At 50.5% G+C, this 16,776-nt stretch overlaps 1 protein-coding gene across 5 annotated transcripts in view; it reads left to right on the top strand.

Moving 5' to 3' along the window:
- Positions 1–16,745, top strand: part of XPO5 (exportin 5) — a 28,200-nt gene extending 11,455 nt beyond the window's left edge. For 2 of the 5 annotated variants that reach the window (XM_035321796.1, XM_035321793.1), the window contains 18 exons: positions 59–214; positions 630–671; positions 1,278–1,367; positions 2,709–2,908; positions 3,514–3,613; positions 4,491–4,672; positions 9,283–9,383; positions 10,427–10,523; positions 11,046–11,182; positions 11,488–11,585; positions 12,022–12,068; positions 12,453–12,547; positions 13,102–13,164; positions 13,513–13,595; positions 14,039–14,146; positions 14,326–14,463; positions 14,601–14,765; positions 15,084–16,745. In XM_035321796.1, coding sequence (XP_035177687.1) covers positions 59–214; positions 630–671; positions 1,278–1,367; positions 2,709–2,908; positions 3,514–3,613; positions 4,491–4,672; positions 9,283–9,383; positions 10,427–10,523; positions 11,046–11,182; positions 11,488–11,585; positions 12,022–12,068; positions 12,453–12,547; positions 13,102–13,164; positions 13,513–13,595; positions 14,039–14,146; positions 14,326–14,463; positions 14,601–14,765; positions 15,084–15,224 — 2,043 coding nt within the window. In that variant the 3' untranslated portion in view covers positions 15,225–16,745. Of the gene's footprint in view, positions 1–58; positions 215–629; positions 672–1,259; positions 1,368–2,708; positions 2,909–3,513; positions 3,614–4,490; positions 4,673–9,282; positions 9,384–10,426; positions 10,524–11,045; positions 11,183–11,487; positions 11,586–12,021; positions 12,069–12,452; positions 12,548–13,101; positions 13,165–13,512; positions 13,596–14,038; positions 14,147–14,325; positions 14,464–14,600; positions 14,766–15,083 lie in introns of all 5 variants that reach the window. The other 3 variants (XM_035321794.1, XM_035321792.1, XM_035321795.1) reach the window with 2 other exon arrangements.
- The last annotated feature ends 31 nt before the right edge of the window (positions 16,746–16,776 follow it).

Genomic DNA, 16,776 nt, shown 5'->3' with positions numbered 1-16,776 from the left:
TACTGAGTGTTGCCTCCTTTTCTCCCTTCCTCCTCCTTCCCCTTTCCTGCTCCTGTAGGAAATCCCGGTGAATGACGGCATAGATCTTCTGCAGCTTGTCCTTAATTTTGAAACAAAGGATCCTCTCATCCTGTCCTGTGTGCTCACCAATGTCTCTGCTCTCTTCCCATTTGTCACTTACCGACCGGAATACCTACCACAAGTACTTTCCAAGGTAGGTACTTGCAGACCATACTAAAATCAGGTAGGCTTTTTGTGGAGCAGGGCCCTTGTACTAAGCTGCAGGAGTTTATTCTCTCAACATTCCCGTCAGGGAAGGACTGTCCTCCGTGTTAATGATGGTAAAACATTTGAGTCTTGTCGAAGGAGAAACGATGTCAAATAACACAAATTTTGCAGTTTCTAGCCTTAAATCTTCACATTGAGCGCACTCTCTGGCCAATAAGCACCATGTTTCATTTCAAGGCCTCTGTGCTTATGATTCATGCTTCAACTTAGTCAGGTGTTAACTGACATGAATGAAATTGCACCAACGTCTTATGATCTGTTCCTTGAGCTCAAAACACCTGTGACTGCTGGATATTAACAAATGACATGGGCTTTTGGATTTTTCCTCCCTTTTCTCACAGCTGTTTGCTTCAGTTACCTTTGAAGTTGTAGAAGAAAGTAAGGTACGTCTGAATTATTCTCTAATACTCTAACGATTGGATCAAATTATGTTTTATTTAAGAGGACACTGAGCCTGAAGACTCTACTGTAGTAAGCTTTCCAAGTATAGCCCTGCTCCTGGAAAGAGCTGAGGAGTCTAAACATAACCAATCTCTTGACTGACATAGCCTCACAGGCTTTGGCTCACAAACGTAGAAGGCCACAGGCATGGTCTGAGGCCAGTGCACTTGGTCCCACGCCTGTGCTGGCCCTCCTGAGAACGAAATATATCCATTAGCTGTGGGTAGTCTTCAGGGGTTGGTATCCATGGCTGTGAACAGTGGCTGTAAAGCTGCCAGCTCCCTAGGGAAAGCTTGGAGTCTTGATGTAGTCAGCAAGACCCACAGCATCACTCCGGGAGCACAGCTTGTCCAAACGTAGGTTTCTTGGGTTGCTTTCCAGAGGAAATTGGTTGTTGCATGGCTGGTTGGGGTGTGTGATGTGGGGGGGCGTTTTGATGTGTACTCTACAGAGCAGAAAACTGTATGTAATGCATTTGTCTCGTGATGATACCCTGCATTTGTCTGAACTTTTGTTTTGTTGCATTGAAGTTTGTTGTGTCTGTCCAGGCTCCTAGAACTCGAGCAGTGAAAAATGTGAGAAGGCATGCATGCTCCTCAATCATAAAGATGTGTCGGGATTACTCTCAGCTTGTCCTGGTACGTAAATGCAGCTCTGTCGCAAAGAGTCCTGTCTCAATTTCAGCTGGATTTTATGGGATCTTCAGTTTCCTTGGCTACAGCCTCTGTTTGTCTTCAAGGAAACACTCCAGCTGCTCAAATGATTACATGATTTTTATTCCCTTCATCCTGTCCCACCACCCCTTACCACCCCCCAACATTTTTTTCTGACTGAAAAGCTGAATTGTAAAGTCATGAGTTAAATCCAGAAGGGATGGTGAGGAGGAAACAAGCAGCACTAGATTCATTTGATGAGAATTGCTGGTTTTCTGTTTTGTCACTTGTGGTAGTCTCCGTTGATTCCGTAGCTGAAGACATGAGCAATGACTAATCTCCAGGCTTTCTTCTGTTACTTAAAAGAACGAAGGAGCAAGGAGAGACTATTTGTTTCTGGATTAGCTTGAGGAGACTAGAAAACAGAGACATTCTTTACTTTTGAAATCCACAAGCTGGTGTTCTGTTTGACTTTGCTGAATTAAGTAGCCTGCACACAGCACGAATACCTCTGAGCTCCTTTCTTTATTGGCATTTAATTCAGGTAGCTGTAGAGTTACAGAAACGCTAGAGGGAATTGCTAGTTTAAACAGAGTTCTTGAGGATGCTGATTCAGGAAGGTAGTTTAGGGGTTCTAGTCTGCATTCTGCACTAGCTACCAAGAGTTAGTGGGTTTGTCTCTTTCCCTCTGTACTGGTCCCTGAACCACAGCTCCCTCTTAACAGTGGCCAACCGAATATTCTCCCTGGAAGAGCCAAGGGCCCAGAGCTGCTCCCAAAATATCTCGAGGACTTTGCTGCAGCAAATGATTTCTGATACTTACACAAAATTACAGGAAGACTTGGAAGAACTGGAGTGGGTAGGGCAGAAAACCATTTCCATGGAGATAGTGATGACCATATGAATCGTTACTAACCTAGCTTGTAAGCACAGAGATGGAAGAGTCCGAAGTCTGGCACGTAGCCGGAATAGCAAGGTGCTTCCTGTGACTAAGTAAAAAGACCAGAACTATTTTGAGGTGTGACCCTACTTCGAGGGAAATGATTGCCTAGAAAAGAGACAATACTTCAGTCGTTTGGGAGACTTGAGTAAACTATGCAGGATAATGACAGAAAGGCAGGGAAGAAAAGAGGTTTTTTTAGACTGAACACTCAGAGAAACTTGAGGCTGAAAAGGAGATGGCTATGTAGAGGAAAAACTAGCTTAGATGTGCCTCTGCAGCTGTTCTGGATAGTGCAGTACGCTCAGTTCCCACCCCTGCCCCTCCCCACTGGTTCTCCTCCACACCAAAAGCGTGACTCTCTTCCACTTGGATGTGTTTTCCAGCCAAACTTTGAGATGTTGTACAACCATGTAAAGCAGCTGCTCTCCAACGAGCTACTCCTGACACAGATGGAGAAGTGTGCACTTATGGAGGCCCTTGTCCTCATCAGCAACCAGTTCAAGGACTACGAGCGGCAGAAGGCTTTCCTGGAGGAGCTCATGGCCCCTGTTGCTGGCTTGTGGCTCTCCGCAGAGATGCAGAGGTACGGGTTGCTGTTCTGAGCTTTGAGCTGGACGTGTTCCAGAGGTGGTGTGAGGCCCAGGAGGGACTGTACCAAAAAAAGGGGTGGGTTGGTGCCTAGGGACACCTGGGCTCTGGGCAGTCCCTGTGATCATAGCTCTCCTGCCATTCAGAAATTGCCAGCTCAGTGCTAAACGCTGCTTGTTGAACCTTGCTAGATAAGAGTTGTTGAACTCTTCCCAGCAGGGAACAAGAACACTTCCCAGCATGCTCAAAGCATTTGCAGAAAATGAGAAATAAAAGATCTTTGCTCATCTCCTGTAGAAGCTAGGGAGCTGAGCTGTTTCTGTGGCCCTGGACGTGGACGACTGGGCATGCACAAGAGTTTTCCCCAACAATGCTGTCTTTATAAGAGATTTATACATCCTGGGTTCTTATGGCCCAAGAGGACTGAAGATGCTTGGAGAACATCCACAACTCAGCTGTTTTTTTTTTTCTCATTTTCTCAAATACAGTGTGGAATGCTAGCCAACCTCTCTAGCCTGTTCTGTACTTTTAGTATTTTTCTTGGCCTCCAATAATTGTCTGGTACAAACAATAATCCCCCTTACTGTCTTTTGCTGTTAGAGTCCTCTCAGATCCTGAAGCCTTTATCTCGTACGTGGGTGCAGATAACAAAATTGCTGATCCAGTCTTGGAAGATCCTAGTGGCCTGAACCGCTCTAGAGTGAGTATCATTACCAAGAGAGGGGACTCGCCCCCTTGCATCCTGCATTTCTGTTGTGATTATACGCAAGATCTCTTCTGATCATCTCCTTTTTTTCAGTTTGTGGATCAGCAGGTTTTTCTGATGGCTGAGTAACAGGCAGGTTTGTGCCTCTCCGGTGAGCATGTAGGCCATGCAATATAGACTGCTCAGCAGAGTAAGGCACTCTATTCCCTACTCTTTTGTGTGGCAAAGTTTGGTTTTGGAGAAGCCATTGGTTTACATGACTTGGAAATACGGTGTGGTGAGTTCTGCTTTTTGAGCCAGGCAGCATGGAAAGAGTCATGCCGAGACTGTAGCATGGAATACAATTAAAATTCACTCGAGGACATTCACACTGTTAAAGTTGCCAGTGACATGTCTTCACTTCTTGGACAGACTGCAAATGGAGCTGCTGTCGTTAGGTCTGCAGAAGACGCTGAAATGCAGTCCCCAGAGCTGTGCTTGTGATCTGATGCTAATGCAGTTTGACCACTGTTATTGCACATGTCCACATTTGTCCCGGCACGTGAAGGAGATGAGGGACTGATGGTGTTGGGCATTTTAGAGGGGAACCTGCCTGGTTGCTCGAATAGACGTTGGACTGTATGCATTGATGTTCTGTCTAATAATGAGTCCCTAGGCCATCCTGCCATGGCTGAGGGTCCCTGAAGATGATGGGAAGTAGTAGCACAACAGTTTGCTGCATTTTCTTGGTAACAAAACCACCGGAGTTTGCTCCTAGTTAGACTCACTAGAGTCTTCCTTTGGAGATGGGATGATGACGGGTTTCTCTGCATACCTATTTATTCAGGTTGTGCTTTGGCTGATAACACGCTGTTCACATCTCTTGCTGCAGATAAGCTTTTGTGTGTACACCATTTTGGGAGTCGTGAAGCGAGCTCGTTGGCCTGCTGCAATGGAAGAGGCAAAAGCTGGAGGATTCCTGGTTGGGTTCATGCCCAGTGGAACTCCGATCTACCGCAACCCCTGCACTGAGCAGGTCCTGAAGCTTTTTGACAACTTACTTGCTCTCATAAGGTGGGTCAAGTTGACTTGAAATCGCTTATGTTGCCTTAAGAATCTCTGAGAGCTAAGCCCTGATAAATACTTGGTATGCTCGGAGCATGTTCCCCCAGCGAAGCCAGTGGGAACACAGGCTGGTGCAGGTGCCCAAGTGCTGTTCCCGACTGTTCACAGTGGGGAATGGCACTGGGGAAACTGGAGCCTTCTGAACACCCATTGGCCTGGCCTACAAGTGTCCATCAAAGCCAATGGGAGCTTGGGCTGGGATTGCTTCCCCCACCTCCACTGCTATAAATCTGCCACACAGTTAATCGTTTCTCGACTAACATCTCTGCTCTGCCCTCAGCCCCTACCAGGCCACCTCTCCAGTCACCACCGGGGCAGTCCCAGCTCTCATCGCATCCTGTGTGCGTTGTTCTCTCTTCGGTGTTAAATTAAGCTGGTTTTGCTGAACGTGACTGTCAGCTTCCTGAAGCACTGCCTGCTGTTGAAGCCAGTGGATGCATACTCTCAGGCTGTTGCTACCTTGCCGTGCCTCTCTGCACATCCCTGGCGGTGTAGACACCTAGGGCAGCCAGAGGAGGGAGGAAAATACGGTAGAAAAGGGGAATCCAGTATAAAACACCGTTCCTACACGTACAGATGAGGAGTTTATTTCAGGGTGACTGCTGACAGTGGGGCTTTGCCAGTGTTGCCCTTTTACCCGTGCTGTCTAGTCAGGTATGTTTGGTAGTCACTGGTGAACTCAAGACTGTGCTGCTTCCCTTGAGAAGCACCGTGCTGGGCTGGCAGGACAAGCACACGCTGTCTTGGCCTGCTCTAGCAGTGCTTCTCCTCTCAAAGCTCCGTGTGGCCCACCGGGTGATTCTTTGGCCTGTGGGTAGGGCTGCACCTCCCTGGTTAAGGCTGTGGTGCAGATGAGCTTTGCTTGAGGTGGTTTTGCTTTTCATCGTGAAGGAAATATCCAAGGGGTGAACTTCTGGGGCAGGTTGGGTAGAATAGAGTTGTGTTCCTGCCAGAACTCACACGTTATTAAAACACAAGGCATCTCTGTTGCAACAAGCTTAGGAAACTACTGTCAGCCACTCTTTTCTGCCAAACTTCCACTGCACTACCTGTAAAGAAGCAGAAACTCCATGTCTGCTGTTTACCTCTTCCAGGAAAATGCATAAGCAATGTTCTATTCTAGCACTTCCCCATCAACATAAACGAGGAGGCTCCCTTGCTGGTTTTTGTTGTAACACATCCGTGGTGTTCAAGCTTTTCCATTGCAAACTAGAGGCTTTTTAGGATTTTTCTGAGTGTGTGGTAGCATACTTGAAGTGGCTTGTACTTCACTTCGAGGTATTCAGGCTTTTCTGAAGGCTTGGTGCTCCAACAAGAACCTAGGTCCGAGGTATGGAGAGCAAGGAGATCCTCCGCTCAATACCTTTCCTGGCAGCTGCTGGACACAGAGGCCTCTCCATGAGCGACAGCTGCAAACTCGTTCAGTGTAAATGCTGCTGATGCTTGTGTCTTTGTGCAGAAGCTGGAAATGGTGCTGTGGCGTTTCTGGTGCGTTCTTTGCTGGCTTTGAGTGCCCTTTCCATGTGTTGTTTCCTCAGGTCCTCTAATACGGATTGCACAGGAGAACAGGGAATCTGTAGCGGCGTGTCTGCAGACAAGTGCAGAGATAGGAGGAGGGCTGGCAGGCTGGAGAGCAGCCCATGTGAGGATACCTTCAGGAACGTGGCAGCGCTGGGGATGGATGCTTCTCTTAGCTGAGTGCCAGCAGACAGCTCTGCAGGGGCAAGCCAGGCCCAGTGTTGCTTTTGTGCTTCTGCAGGAAGCAGATGTGGAAGTGCTTTGCAGCAGCTGCACAGATCCTCCTGAGCAGCTGAACTGAACTCCGCATCAGGCACCGGTGTGCAAAAAAGGGCACTTGGCAAGCTGAGCAGTTGGGTGTGCTGCTCTCTGGATATTGTGGGGCGTTTTTCTGCCGTGGTTGTGGATGAAAACAGTGAAAGCTGCTAAGCTGATGTGTTTTTCCAAGATAAGCAGCTTGAGGATAGGTCATGGATGAGATCAGAGAGCCAAGCAGAGTGAGGGGGATACCAAGTGATAAGGAAAATAAGGTAGTTCTGAGTGGCAGACAGCATGGCGTGTTCCCTGCCAGCCTTTCTTTTTGTGCCTGGCCGTTTGTTTCAGTAGCTCTATTTACTGAATGATTTTGAGGTTGCTTCGTTAATCACTGCTTGCAGCTTTTTGAATGATGACTCTGCTCTCTGTGGTACCTCATTTCACCCAGCTGCTTTCTAGCTTCTGGCTAAAATTGTTCTCTCCTGGGTTTAAACCCCAAATAACAATCTCCAGCCACCAATGTTATCTCGCCTCTAGATGAGGGCACTTCCTGGAGCCAACAGCTAGCTGCATGGACTCGTTGGCACAGCACCTTTATTGTGTTGGGATTTGCTTGTGGCTTTCATTTTTGTTGTTTTTGTTACAAATGGACTGATCAGGCGCAGCAAAATACTTTGCACAAAGGCTTTTCTGGAACTGCTCTTGATGAGGTCCTGACATTGTCAAGGCATTAATGCTGGTGAAAGAACTGTTGGGTAGACATGGATGCTGTAGCATTTTCAGTGTAGACAGCTCCAGGTCTGGGTCAAGACGCTTCAGGCATGGACTGTCCTAAAGGACTCATCCTCTGGCCTCCACGCCCACCTCTGTAGGCATCAGACACTCTTTCCAGCAGAGCTGTGACCCTTTCTGAAAATATACTTCCTCGAGTATTATATCCTTTGCTTGAAGTATAAACATCTCTCCATTTTTTTTCCATGCTTTCTTGTTGGTGGGATGCCCAGGAATGCTGCTCAGTGATGAGAGTCTCAGCTGGACCATGCCTAGAGGCTGTATCTCCATCATGTACAAGGGCTGTTGGATGCTTTGTTAACTCCTGGGGGGAGCAACTGAGACGTTGTCTCTCTATTCCCATTGGGACGTGGCTGAACTAGTAAGGGCGATTGGCCTGTGAGTGAATATCTGCCCTCCCAGCTGTCAGACTTGAGAAAATGCCTCAAGGACTCTGAAGCAACTAAGGACCGTGAGCACAGCTTCAGGATGTGACTGTCTGACCCATCCTGTTGGGGTGAGAGCAGTGAGGTTTCAGGGCTCACCCCGCAGTACCACAGGCCTTGGGTTTGCCTCGCTGCCCTTCTGCTTAGCATGAGGCAAAGCCAGTGCTGGCATGGAGCAGGCAGGAGACGTACGAGAGGTGATTTTAATAGCTAGGTTTCAGGACAGCCTCAAGCAGAAATGCAGTTTTCTGAGTCATTGGAACAGCATTACTCAAACTTTTGGAAGCGGGGCTAATCCATGGGCTCTCTTGAGAAAGTAGAACCAGCTTCTGTCCGCTTTGAGGCCTGTTGCATGCTTTGAGACCCAGCCCAGAATGAGTATGAGTGGCAAAGGAGGGATCTCTTATGAGACTTAAATACTTGCCTTCCTCACTTGCAGTGAGCAGGGAAGTATTGAACACTTGCAGAGGGAAACGGGATAGTCGCTGTTTCGAAGCTAACGCAGGCAGCTATCGCTGCACCGGGGTTGCCAGGATTGTGAACAGACACCTTCCAAAAAATTAAAATAAACCAAAAAATCATTAAGACATGAGTGAAAGCTGAGACTCTGGAGAACATACTGAGGTCTGTCTGCGCTCCCTTCCCCCAGCCATTCCCATGTACCCCCCTGCTTTGGGAAACGCTGCTCTAGGGAGAGATACTGAGTTGCCCTTGATCACCTCTAGCAGCAGGTACAATGGCATTGCAGTTTTGGAGGAGGCTGCAGGATTTGTGCTGTGTGCAGCTGGCGACACCCAGAGTGGAGGTCTGAGGTCTCAAAGGAGAGAGGTAGGTGAGAGAGACACCCCCTGCCGAGTCCAGCTCTGAGCGTCAGTGCCCTGGCTAAGAGGGGGCCCATTTTGGCCTGGATGGCAAGAGCCAGCCACCCGTGGCCGAATTGGTGTCCCTCTCGGAGAGCTGACCGCAGCCGCCTCCTGGTGCTGCGGAGCTGTTCCCAGCTGGATGCCTTGTCCAGGGGGCACGTGTGTCTGCCACCAGCAACACCTGCATCAGGCTGATGTTCTCCCCAGAGCCCCTCCGATGCCGCCTGCCATTCTGGGGACTGTGACCCATCCCTGGGGGGCAGTGTGTGTATTTTGGAGCTGAAACAGCCCCTCCCTCTGCAGGGGCCTCATGTGCCGAAGATCTGTTGAGATTACAGAATCCGTGTCTTGTCAGTTTTTAAAATACATTCTCTGATCCCTTTGGCCAAGCTGTTGCCAGCATCAGCTGGAGAACTGCTGGGAGTTCTTACTGCCAGTGCTTGCGAGGGGTGGGGTGGACTGAGAAGTAGAAGGGGCAGCCAGGAGATTCAGGACATGAGGTGGAATCACTCCATGTCTCTGTCGGGTGAGCTTCCCCAATATTTTTGCAGGTGGGGAAGGGGGATCCCATGCACACGTGCTTGGTCTCACCTTCCTCATCGTCTGCCTCAGAGGAGCTGTTCACAAGCTGAAGGAGAGGATCCCACTGTCAAGGGCAAGATGGGACGAGCCACATGAATATAAACCAAGTACTCTTCTGTTTCAGGACTCACAACAATCTCTACATGCCAGAAATGGTGGCTAAGCTGGGGGAAACATTTGCAAAGGCTCTAGACATGCTGGAGGTGGAGAAGAATGCCATCCTAGGTAAGGAGCTGCTCTTTAGGAATGTGTGGGCAGGGTCTTCAAAGGTGTATGAGGCAGTGGTCCACTCCCACTAGCAGTGGAAGCAAAGAGGGGCTGGAGAGCCAGCTTCCTTGCAGTATTTACAGCTCAGCTCTGCTTTGAACCTGCTACAAGGAAGAAGTTCAGTAAGTTATTGGTCTCAGATAAATGTACTTGTGTTTCTTCTGCATTAAATGAAGGGTACTCTGCGAAACTTCTTAACCCAGCTGGGTGGGTGCAGTGTGGCATTTCACGCTGGAGTGACTTGGGCTGTTACAATTGTCTGCCTTTGGGTAGAGCTGGTGCTCAAACAGGAGCTGCGAGTGCTGGTGCAGAAACCTATCCGGGGTAGGAGTCAAGTCCTGCAACATGGTCCTGTCATTTATAAGGAAGAGACTTTTGGAACTTTCTTAAAATAGGCTTGAGCTTGTGAACACAGAAGCCTTTCCAGCTTAGCGTAAATGTCTTGTGGGCAAAAGTATGAACCATGACTCGGAAACTGGGGTTTAACTTCAGGTTTTGCCAGAGAGCAAAAGACTTTGGGGAAGTTGCTTTGTCTTTCTTACCTCCATTTCCTGTCTGTAAAATGAGGAGATGCTTCATTTTCTGTGACCTATAAACTCTCTGTGCCCTGTGCACATAGAGCCCCAGGGCCTTGATCTCTAAGCTTATTAATATTGCAGTTCAGCAGTCAATAATACGTGTGCTGACAGAGATGAATACAGACCAGAAGGGGCAGGCTGTTAGCTGAGCTGCACAACTGTCAGCTTTGCTTCTGAGTGGGTTTGATAGCTCCAGTAAGCTCTGCTCTGGAGGAATGAGGGGGCTATACCAGCCCTGGCGTGAACACCTCTGCATTGCCACAACCAGTGTGAGCTTGACTGACCCCCGCAGAGAGGTTCAGCTCCGGGGTTGCTGCCCCTCTTCCCACTGGGCTGCATGTTGTTTTGCTGAGTGCTTCCCTCACTGAGTGCTTCCAGGCCTTTGCTCTCCTTAATGTAGCTGACATTTATTCTTTCCCACAGGTCTCCCTCAGCCTCTGCTGGAGCTTTATGACTCTCCTGTTTACAAAACAGTCTTAGAAAGGATGCAGGGTTTCTTTTGTACCCTCTACGACAACTGGTAAGAGCACCAGATGCCCCCCACACAATCCTGTGTTGCATAGCTGGAGCACTGGGCTGTTGCTGGGTGCTGACTTCTTCTAGACACGGGCTTTTTGTGTGTGCTGTGTCCTGTAGAAAACAAAAACCAGGTGCAGTGGTGAGCTACACTGGTGGTTTAACCTACCACACACACGGTACACACTCATTGGAGAAAGTACCTCAAAATGGGGATCTGCTTTTTAGCTCTTCCACAACAGGGTAGCTGGATTGGAGCACTTTGCCTCTTTGCCCTTTTTAATCCTGTGTTAGGATACATCAGCACGTGACAGTGCTTTTTTACTGCTTAAATGCTTAATTTATGGACCCTCTCTCTGCAGCTATCCCAAAAGAAGAGCGATACTATGCTAAAATTCCTCTATAATGTTTCTTTAAGTGCATGGCAACTCTGTAATCTGAAGTTGATAGTTCTGGCAGCCTTTCAGGTCAGATGCATGGTACCTGTTATCTGGCACTGTTCTGACTGATTTGTTTTTCCTTGCAGTTTCCACATCCTGGGAAACGCAGGCCCTTCCATGCAGCAGGATTTCTACACCGTTGAGGGTCTTGCCACCCAACTCCTCAGCTCAGCTTTCACCAATCTCAACAACATTCCTGACTACAGGCTGCGTCCCATGCTCCGTATCCTTCCCTCACTGTCTCAGCTCAGCTAGGGGGGCTTCAAGCATGTAAAGCGAAAGCCCAGTGGCTTCCTAGATTTGTTTGAAGTATGGTCAAGCCAAGGAAAGGTGACTGGGGAGGTAGGCAAATGGGGAAATGCCTGCTGTGGCAGAGGTGTGATCCTACCAGGGCATGAGCAGGAACAGCTCTTCCCAGAGGAGGAGCCCCGCGTGCTGTCGCTTGGCCTCCTGGTGGAATGGGCAGCTTCCAGCAGTGGAGCAGCGGCCACGTGTGCTGTGTGTCTCTTCCTTAACTGCGCTGTGCAGGTGTGTTTGTGAAGCCCTTGGTACTCTCCTGCCCTCCAGAATACTACGAAACCCTTGTCTGCCCCATGCTGGGACCACTCTTTACCTATCTGCATGTGGTAAGAAAACAGCTTGTTCTACGCCTGTTCCTCGCAGCCCAGACTCCTTGTAGCAGCTGGCAGCAGTCTGCGAGAGCTTCTGTGTCTCTCCAAAGCACCCCTTGCTGTGAATTCAAACCCATGGTTATCAGGTCCTCAACCTTCAGCACTGGGAGTTTTTGAGGGGGACGTTGGCCTGTCCCCCCACATTTTTCTGACAGCTCACTTGGATTCCTAGAGCCAGTGCAGCCACCAATGCCTTTCTGGTTATTTGGCGCAGTTGGCAGCAGTTCTTGTCCCATTCAACATGAGAGCCGTGTTTAAAGCTCTTCCTTTGCTTCCTTAGGCAGCTATTGCTGCTTGCGAGTGAGAGCGGCACCTGGGCCTCTTTGCAGTGTGTCCAGGATGGCTCCTTAGGAAGCTTTTGAATCTTCTCTTTTGTCTTGCTCTTAAACAGAGGTTGTCTCAGAAATGGCAAGTGATCAACCAGCGAAGCATGCTCTGGTAAGCGCCCCTTGCTGGGTACTGGTAGTGGGGGAAGGAGTCGGGTGGAGCTTTGGTCTTCCACGTAGGCCTTTGTCCATGAAACAGCCTTGTCAGAAGAGAGGTGGAAGACACTGGTGCTTCCGGGGCTGACTCGAGTTCACAGCTCTCTGTTTTGCTCTCGGACTTGCTACCAGGTGGTGCTGGCAAGGAGGTTGCTCAACCCACCGTGCCCCTTGCCACAATTGCACCTCAGTGCTCCCCGCCGCGCTGAGGGAGCGGTGGGCTTAGTGGGACCCAGGGCTAGCTCGGTGTCTGCCCCGAGGGTGCCTGACTCCCGGTGCTTGGGCAGAGGGGATGCTGTTAGACGCTGGCTCCCTTCACACTAAAACCTGTTCTCCTCAGTGAGGACGATGCTGCAGATGACAACCCGGAGTCTCAGGAGATGCTTGAGGAGCAGTTGGTCAGGCTGCTGACCCGAGAAGTCATGGATCTCATCAGTAAGTGAAATCAAGCTAGGTCCGCTGGCATGGGTGGGAAGTTTGTGTGAGTCTAGAGCAGTTGTTGCAGGCAGAAGGGAAGAGTCCCTTCCCACAAGCAGTCTCCCTTCTCTGCATTCCCTTTCTCTAATATTGTCTTTCTGTCAATGTGGCTTTGAGCAGGTAGGCTGGGAAACATAGAGTTTACAGGTCATCACCCTCGTATCTCCTTTCTTTGTCAGCCTTGTTGCCTTAAAATGCTGCTCTTTATAGGTCTGGGGCTTCAGATGATTTTGCATGTTCTTGGTTCTTAGTAATAGGAAGCAGCCACCATGCAGCGGGCGGGAGGATGCTGGGAGCGAGGTGCTTCAGCCTTCCAGTGAGTGCAGCATTTGGCCTGTTGCGTTGTGCTGTCAGATTCTTCAGATACTGCGTGAGGAGAGAGGTGTAGGGAGAGGGAGCTGGGGGGAGCTTGAAGCAGCTCGGATCCCATGAGAGTAGAGAGGATAACCTCTGCATGTTCTGAGCTAACATCCTGCCTGTTCTGCTCCTCTGACCTACAATTGTTTTTGCAGCCGTTTGCTGTGTTTCTAAGAAAGGGGCTGAGCACAACTCTGCTGTTGCTGCAGACGGAGATGGTGAGTAACTGCCCACCTTTGCTTTCCCGCCCCCTTGGTGTGTGCAAACACCCCTCCCATTCCTTAAGAGGGGAAGCTGGCCTGCTGCGGGAAGCTGTGCCCAACTGGTATCTGTTTGGCGCACAGCCTTCAGCTTCAATCCCGCCCGGTGGGCCTGGGGGCCACAGAAAATCCCAGTCTGGCCTAGGCGTGACTGCTGTAGGGTGTGCGCTGCTGGAGCAGCTGATCCTAAAGGCACCAAGGGGAGGGCTGAGGAAAAGAGCGGGACGTGCAGTGTTCTGAGAGCTCAGTCCTTGCTCTGTCAGTCCTCGGGAGGCCGTGTTCACAGCATTGCTTTTCTCTCTGCAGATGATGAAGCAATGGCCACAGAGGTGGCTCCTCCTGCCAGCGCAGAGCTCACCGAGCTTGGGAAGTGTCTGACGAAGCAGGAGGTAAGAGCTCCTGCTCTGACCGCCACCATCCTTTCTCTGCACTCAGTCACACTCTCTGTGGTGCAGCCAGACCTGGAGATCTAGTCTGCTTCAGCATTCCCCAGCACAGGAAACCTCTCCAGAACTTACTCATTTTGTAGGGGTGCTCTGTTAATTGTGGCAGAAGCCACACAGAACACTGGGGGCTGGGATCCAGTAAAACATTCAGCGACAGTGTTTCAGCTCTTCTGCAGGCGAGGCACAGGGCATTTGCCCCCCTAGGCTCCCTGGCTCTATCTCCATCCTGGACTCCTGTTCTCACCAGGAAGAATTTGACACAGCAGCTGCTTTTTCTCTCTGTAAAATCTCCCAGAGCTGTCCCAGGAGCCCACCTGTCCCTTCTGGTTTGAATCACAGAGGTGGGAAACAGCCCCTGACTGGTTACTTCTCCGACTCCTTTTCAGGATGTTTGCACTGCTCTGCTGGTCACTGCCTATACGTCCCTCTCCTGGAAAGACACCTTGTCCTGCCAAAGAACCACAACCCAGCTTTGCTGGCCGCTGCTCAAACAGGTACCTACGGGAGGAAGAGGGGATTGGTTCTGGCAGGATTAGGGGAGCAAGCTGTGAACGCAGCGAGAAGCACGGCTGCTTCACCCCGGGAACCCTCTCCCTTGGGACAGCTGCGCTGCTGCAGAAGGGCAGTCTGCTGCCGGTGTCCTGCTTCTGTGCTGACAGTGCCTCTCCCCCAGGTGCTTTCAGGGAACCTGCTGCCCGACGCCGTGTCCTGGTTTTTCACCAGCGTGCTGAAGGGCCTGCAGACTCACGGGCAGCACGACGGCTGCATGGCTGCTCTTGTCCACCTGGCGTTCCAGATCTACGAGGCCTTGGTGAGAAGCTGCCCTTTGTCGGGACACGGGGTTGGCTGGGGAGTGGTGGAAGACAAATCTCATACCCACTTGGGTTGGGGCGGAGGAGCTAACGGCGCCAGGGATGGCAGCTGCACTGTCCATGTTTCTCCCCGCAGCGCCCTCGCTATGCTGAGCTGAAGGCCGTGATGGAGCAGATCCCCGACATCCAGAAGGACTCCTTGGAGCAGTTTGATTCCAAGCTGCTGAACCCAGCGCTGCAGAAGGTGGCAGACAAGCGCCGGAAGGATCATTTCAAGCGCCTCATCACGGGTTGCATTGGGGTAGGTGATATCCTGGGGATATCGGCGGTGATTTTTCACTCGGAGGTGGGCTGCCTTACACAGGGGTGCCCCTGGGGAACAGGGTTCGAACATGAACACAGCTGCGAAGGGGGTGCTGGGCTTTTGTGGGGATGGGGGCACTGGAGGTTGATGTGCTAAAATGTGCTATTACCCTGATGCCCTGGCACTTGGGAAACACCAGGCCTGAGGTTCCCCAAAATGCAAGTGTGGGATTGCCCTGAGGCCAGGGCCTGCCCCTGAGCTGAGCGGGGCTGTGGGGGTAGTAATGCCTGATGCCTGCCTCTCTGTCCTCTGCAGAAGCCCCTTGGGGAGCAGTTCCGCAAGGACGTTCATATCCGGAACCTGCCGTCTCTCTTCAAGAAGGTGAAGCCATCACTGGAGACAGATGTGCTAGAAAATGAGGACGGAGAAAGTCTTAATACACTCTTTGAGCCCTGAGCCTGGGATGCTGCAACTGTCTCCTCTCCTACCTTATATTGTGTCTCTTCTCATAGTAAGCACATTAGATTCTCCTTGTCATCGCCTCCATCAGCATTCGTCTGAATAAAGCCCTCGCAGGTCCCGTCCCGTTCTCCTCCCAACGCTGGGGTGGGACCTGCAGTGGCGTCTGACCCAGTCTGTTAAGCTTTCTCTTGTTCCTTCCCCTCCCCTCCACTGGATGAGCATCTTCAGACCCTGCATCTCCGCAGGGTGGGAGCTGAGCCTGTAGACTCTTAGGTAAAGCCCGGCCATCCTATAGCCTGGGATCACTCTTACTCCACTTCTTCATCTCTTGGGGTTTAGGATTAACGCAAAAGGCAGAGTAGTGCAGCGTGTGAAGGGGGCTACCCTCACCTTTCTCCGGGTGCTTGTAGCCAGGCTTTGCAGAGAACACATCAGACACTCCTCTCATGCCTATCACACTTGTCCCTAGCAGACTTGTACTCTGATGAATCCGTTTCCACCCAGGATGCTGAGAGCCTTGGGCTGAGGGCTGTGTGCCAGGAATCTTGCGGCGCTCTAGGATCTCGAGATCAGTCTTCTTAAGGTGCAGCTCCTCTCTAGGAGGCAGACGCCACCATACATATATATACACAGGTGTGTATATATATATAGGATCATACAGCTTGTTCCACCCAGGGCCAAAGGGAAGGCTTTTACTTTCTGCCAGCCTTCCTTGGACATCCTGTGGGGGAGCAGGACTTTTTTTTCTTATCTTTTTCTTTTTACCACGCCCTGATGCTCACGGCCAGTGCAGGGTATACAAAATCTGGACCAATAGCTGAAGCACCTGCAAACCAAAAGGGATCTCCTCCCCGCGTCGCTGCAGAGGTGGCAGGAGCCTGAGTTTTTACCCAAGCTGGTACTTCGCAGAGAATGGTGTGGGGCAGGAGGGGCAGGGGTTACACTGCAGCTTACAGGGAGGAGCCAGGCCAGACACTGGGTTTCAGATGAGGTGGGACTCCTCGCAAACCCCAGCGCACAAAGCTGGGTTTTCTTAGGTGACAAACAGCTCGTTCACCTGCTCTCACCGTGGCACGGGAGCTGGGAGAGTCTGTCCTGAGCGAGCTGGCAGGTTGGCCATGGAGCTAGAACAGGTAGTAAACCACAGCGGGGAAGAAGGTGGTGCCTCCGCTTGGGCAGACCAGCCAGAAGGGTGGGAGCACAGAAAGGAAGAGCAGGCCTTGGGAATCTGCTCATCCTCCTGCCCCACTGTTCCACCAGCACCCTCCACTTTCTTCCTGGCCTCAAACTTTTTTAACCTCTGAGCTAACATGGCTCCTGGCTCTAGCAAAGGCTGGGTGTATTTATTGTGTTGTTTTAACATTCTGTGACTTCATGATAGACACAAGTTTTGTTTTGTTTTGTTTTTTAAATGGTTTTAGAACCTTTTTTTTGTAGGAATGTTTAAATCTGAAGCTGTCTCTGAACTGGTTGTGTTACACCTCTGAATGTCAGTAAAGCTATTCCAGTTTCATACCCACGGTGTATTGATTTCATTTGTATTCAG

Source organism: Oxyura jamaicensis, chromosome 3 (genome assembly GCF_011077185.1).
Source record: "Oxyura jamaicensis isolate SHBP4307 breed ruddy duck chromosome 3, BPBGC_Ojam_1.0, whole genome shotgun sequence".
NCBI lineage: Eukaryota > Metazoa > Chordata > Aves > Anseriformes > Anatidae > Oxyura > Oxyura jamaicensis.
The sequence above is the reverse complement of the archived record's forward strand: the minus strand, read 5'-3'. Positions and strand labels throughout refer to the sequence as shown.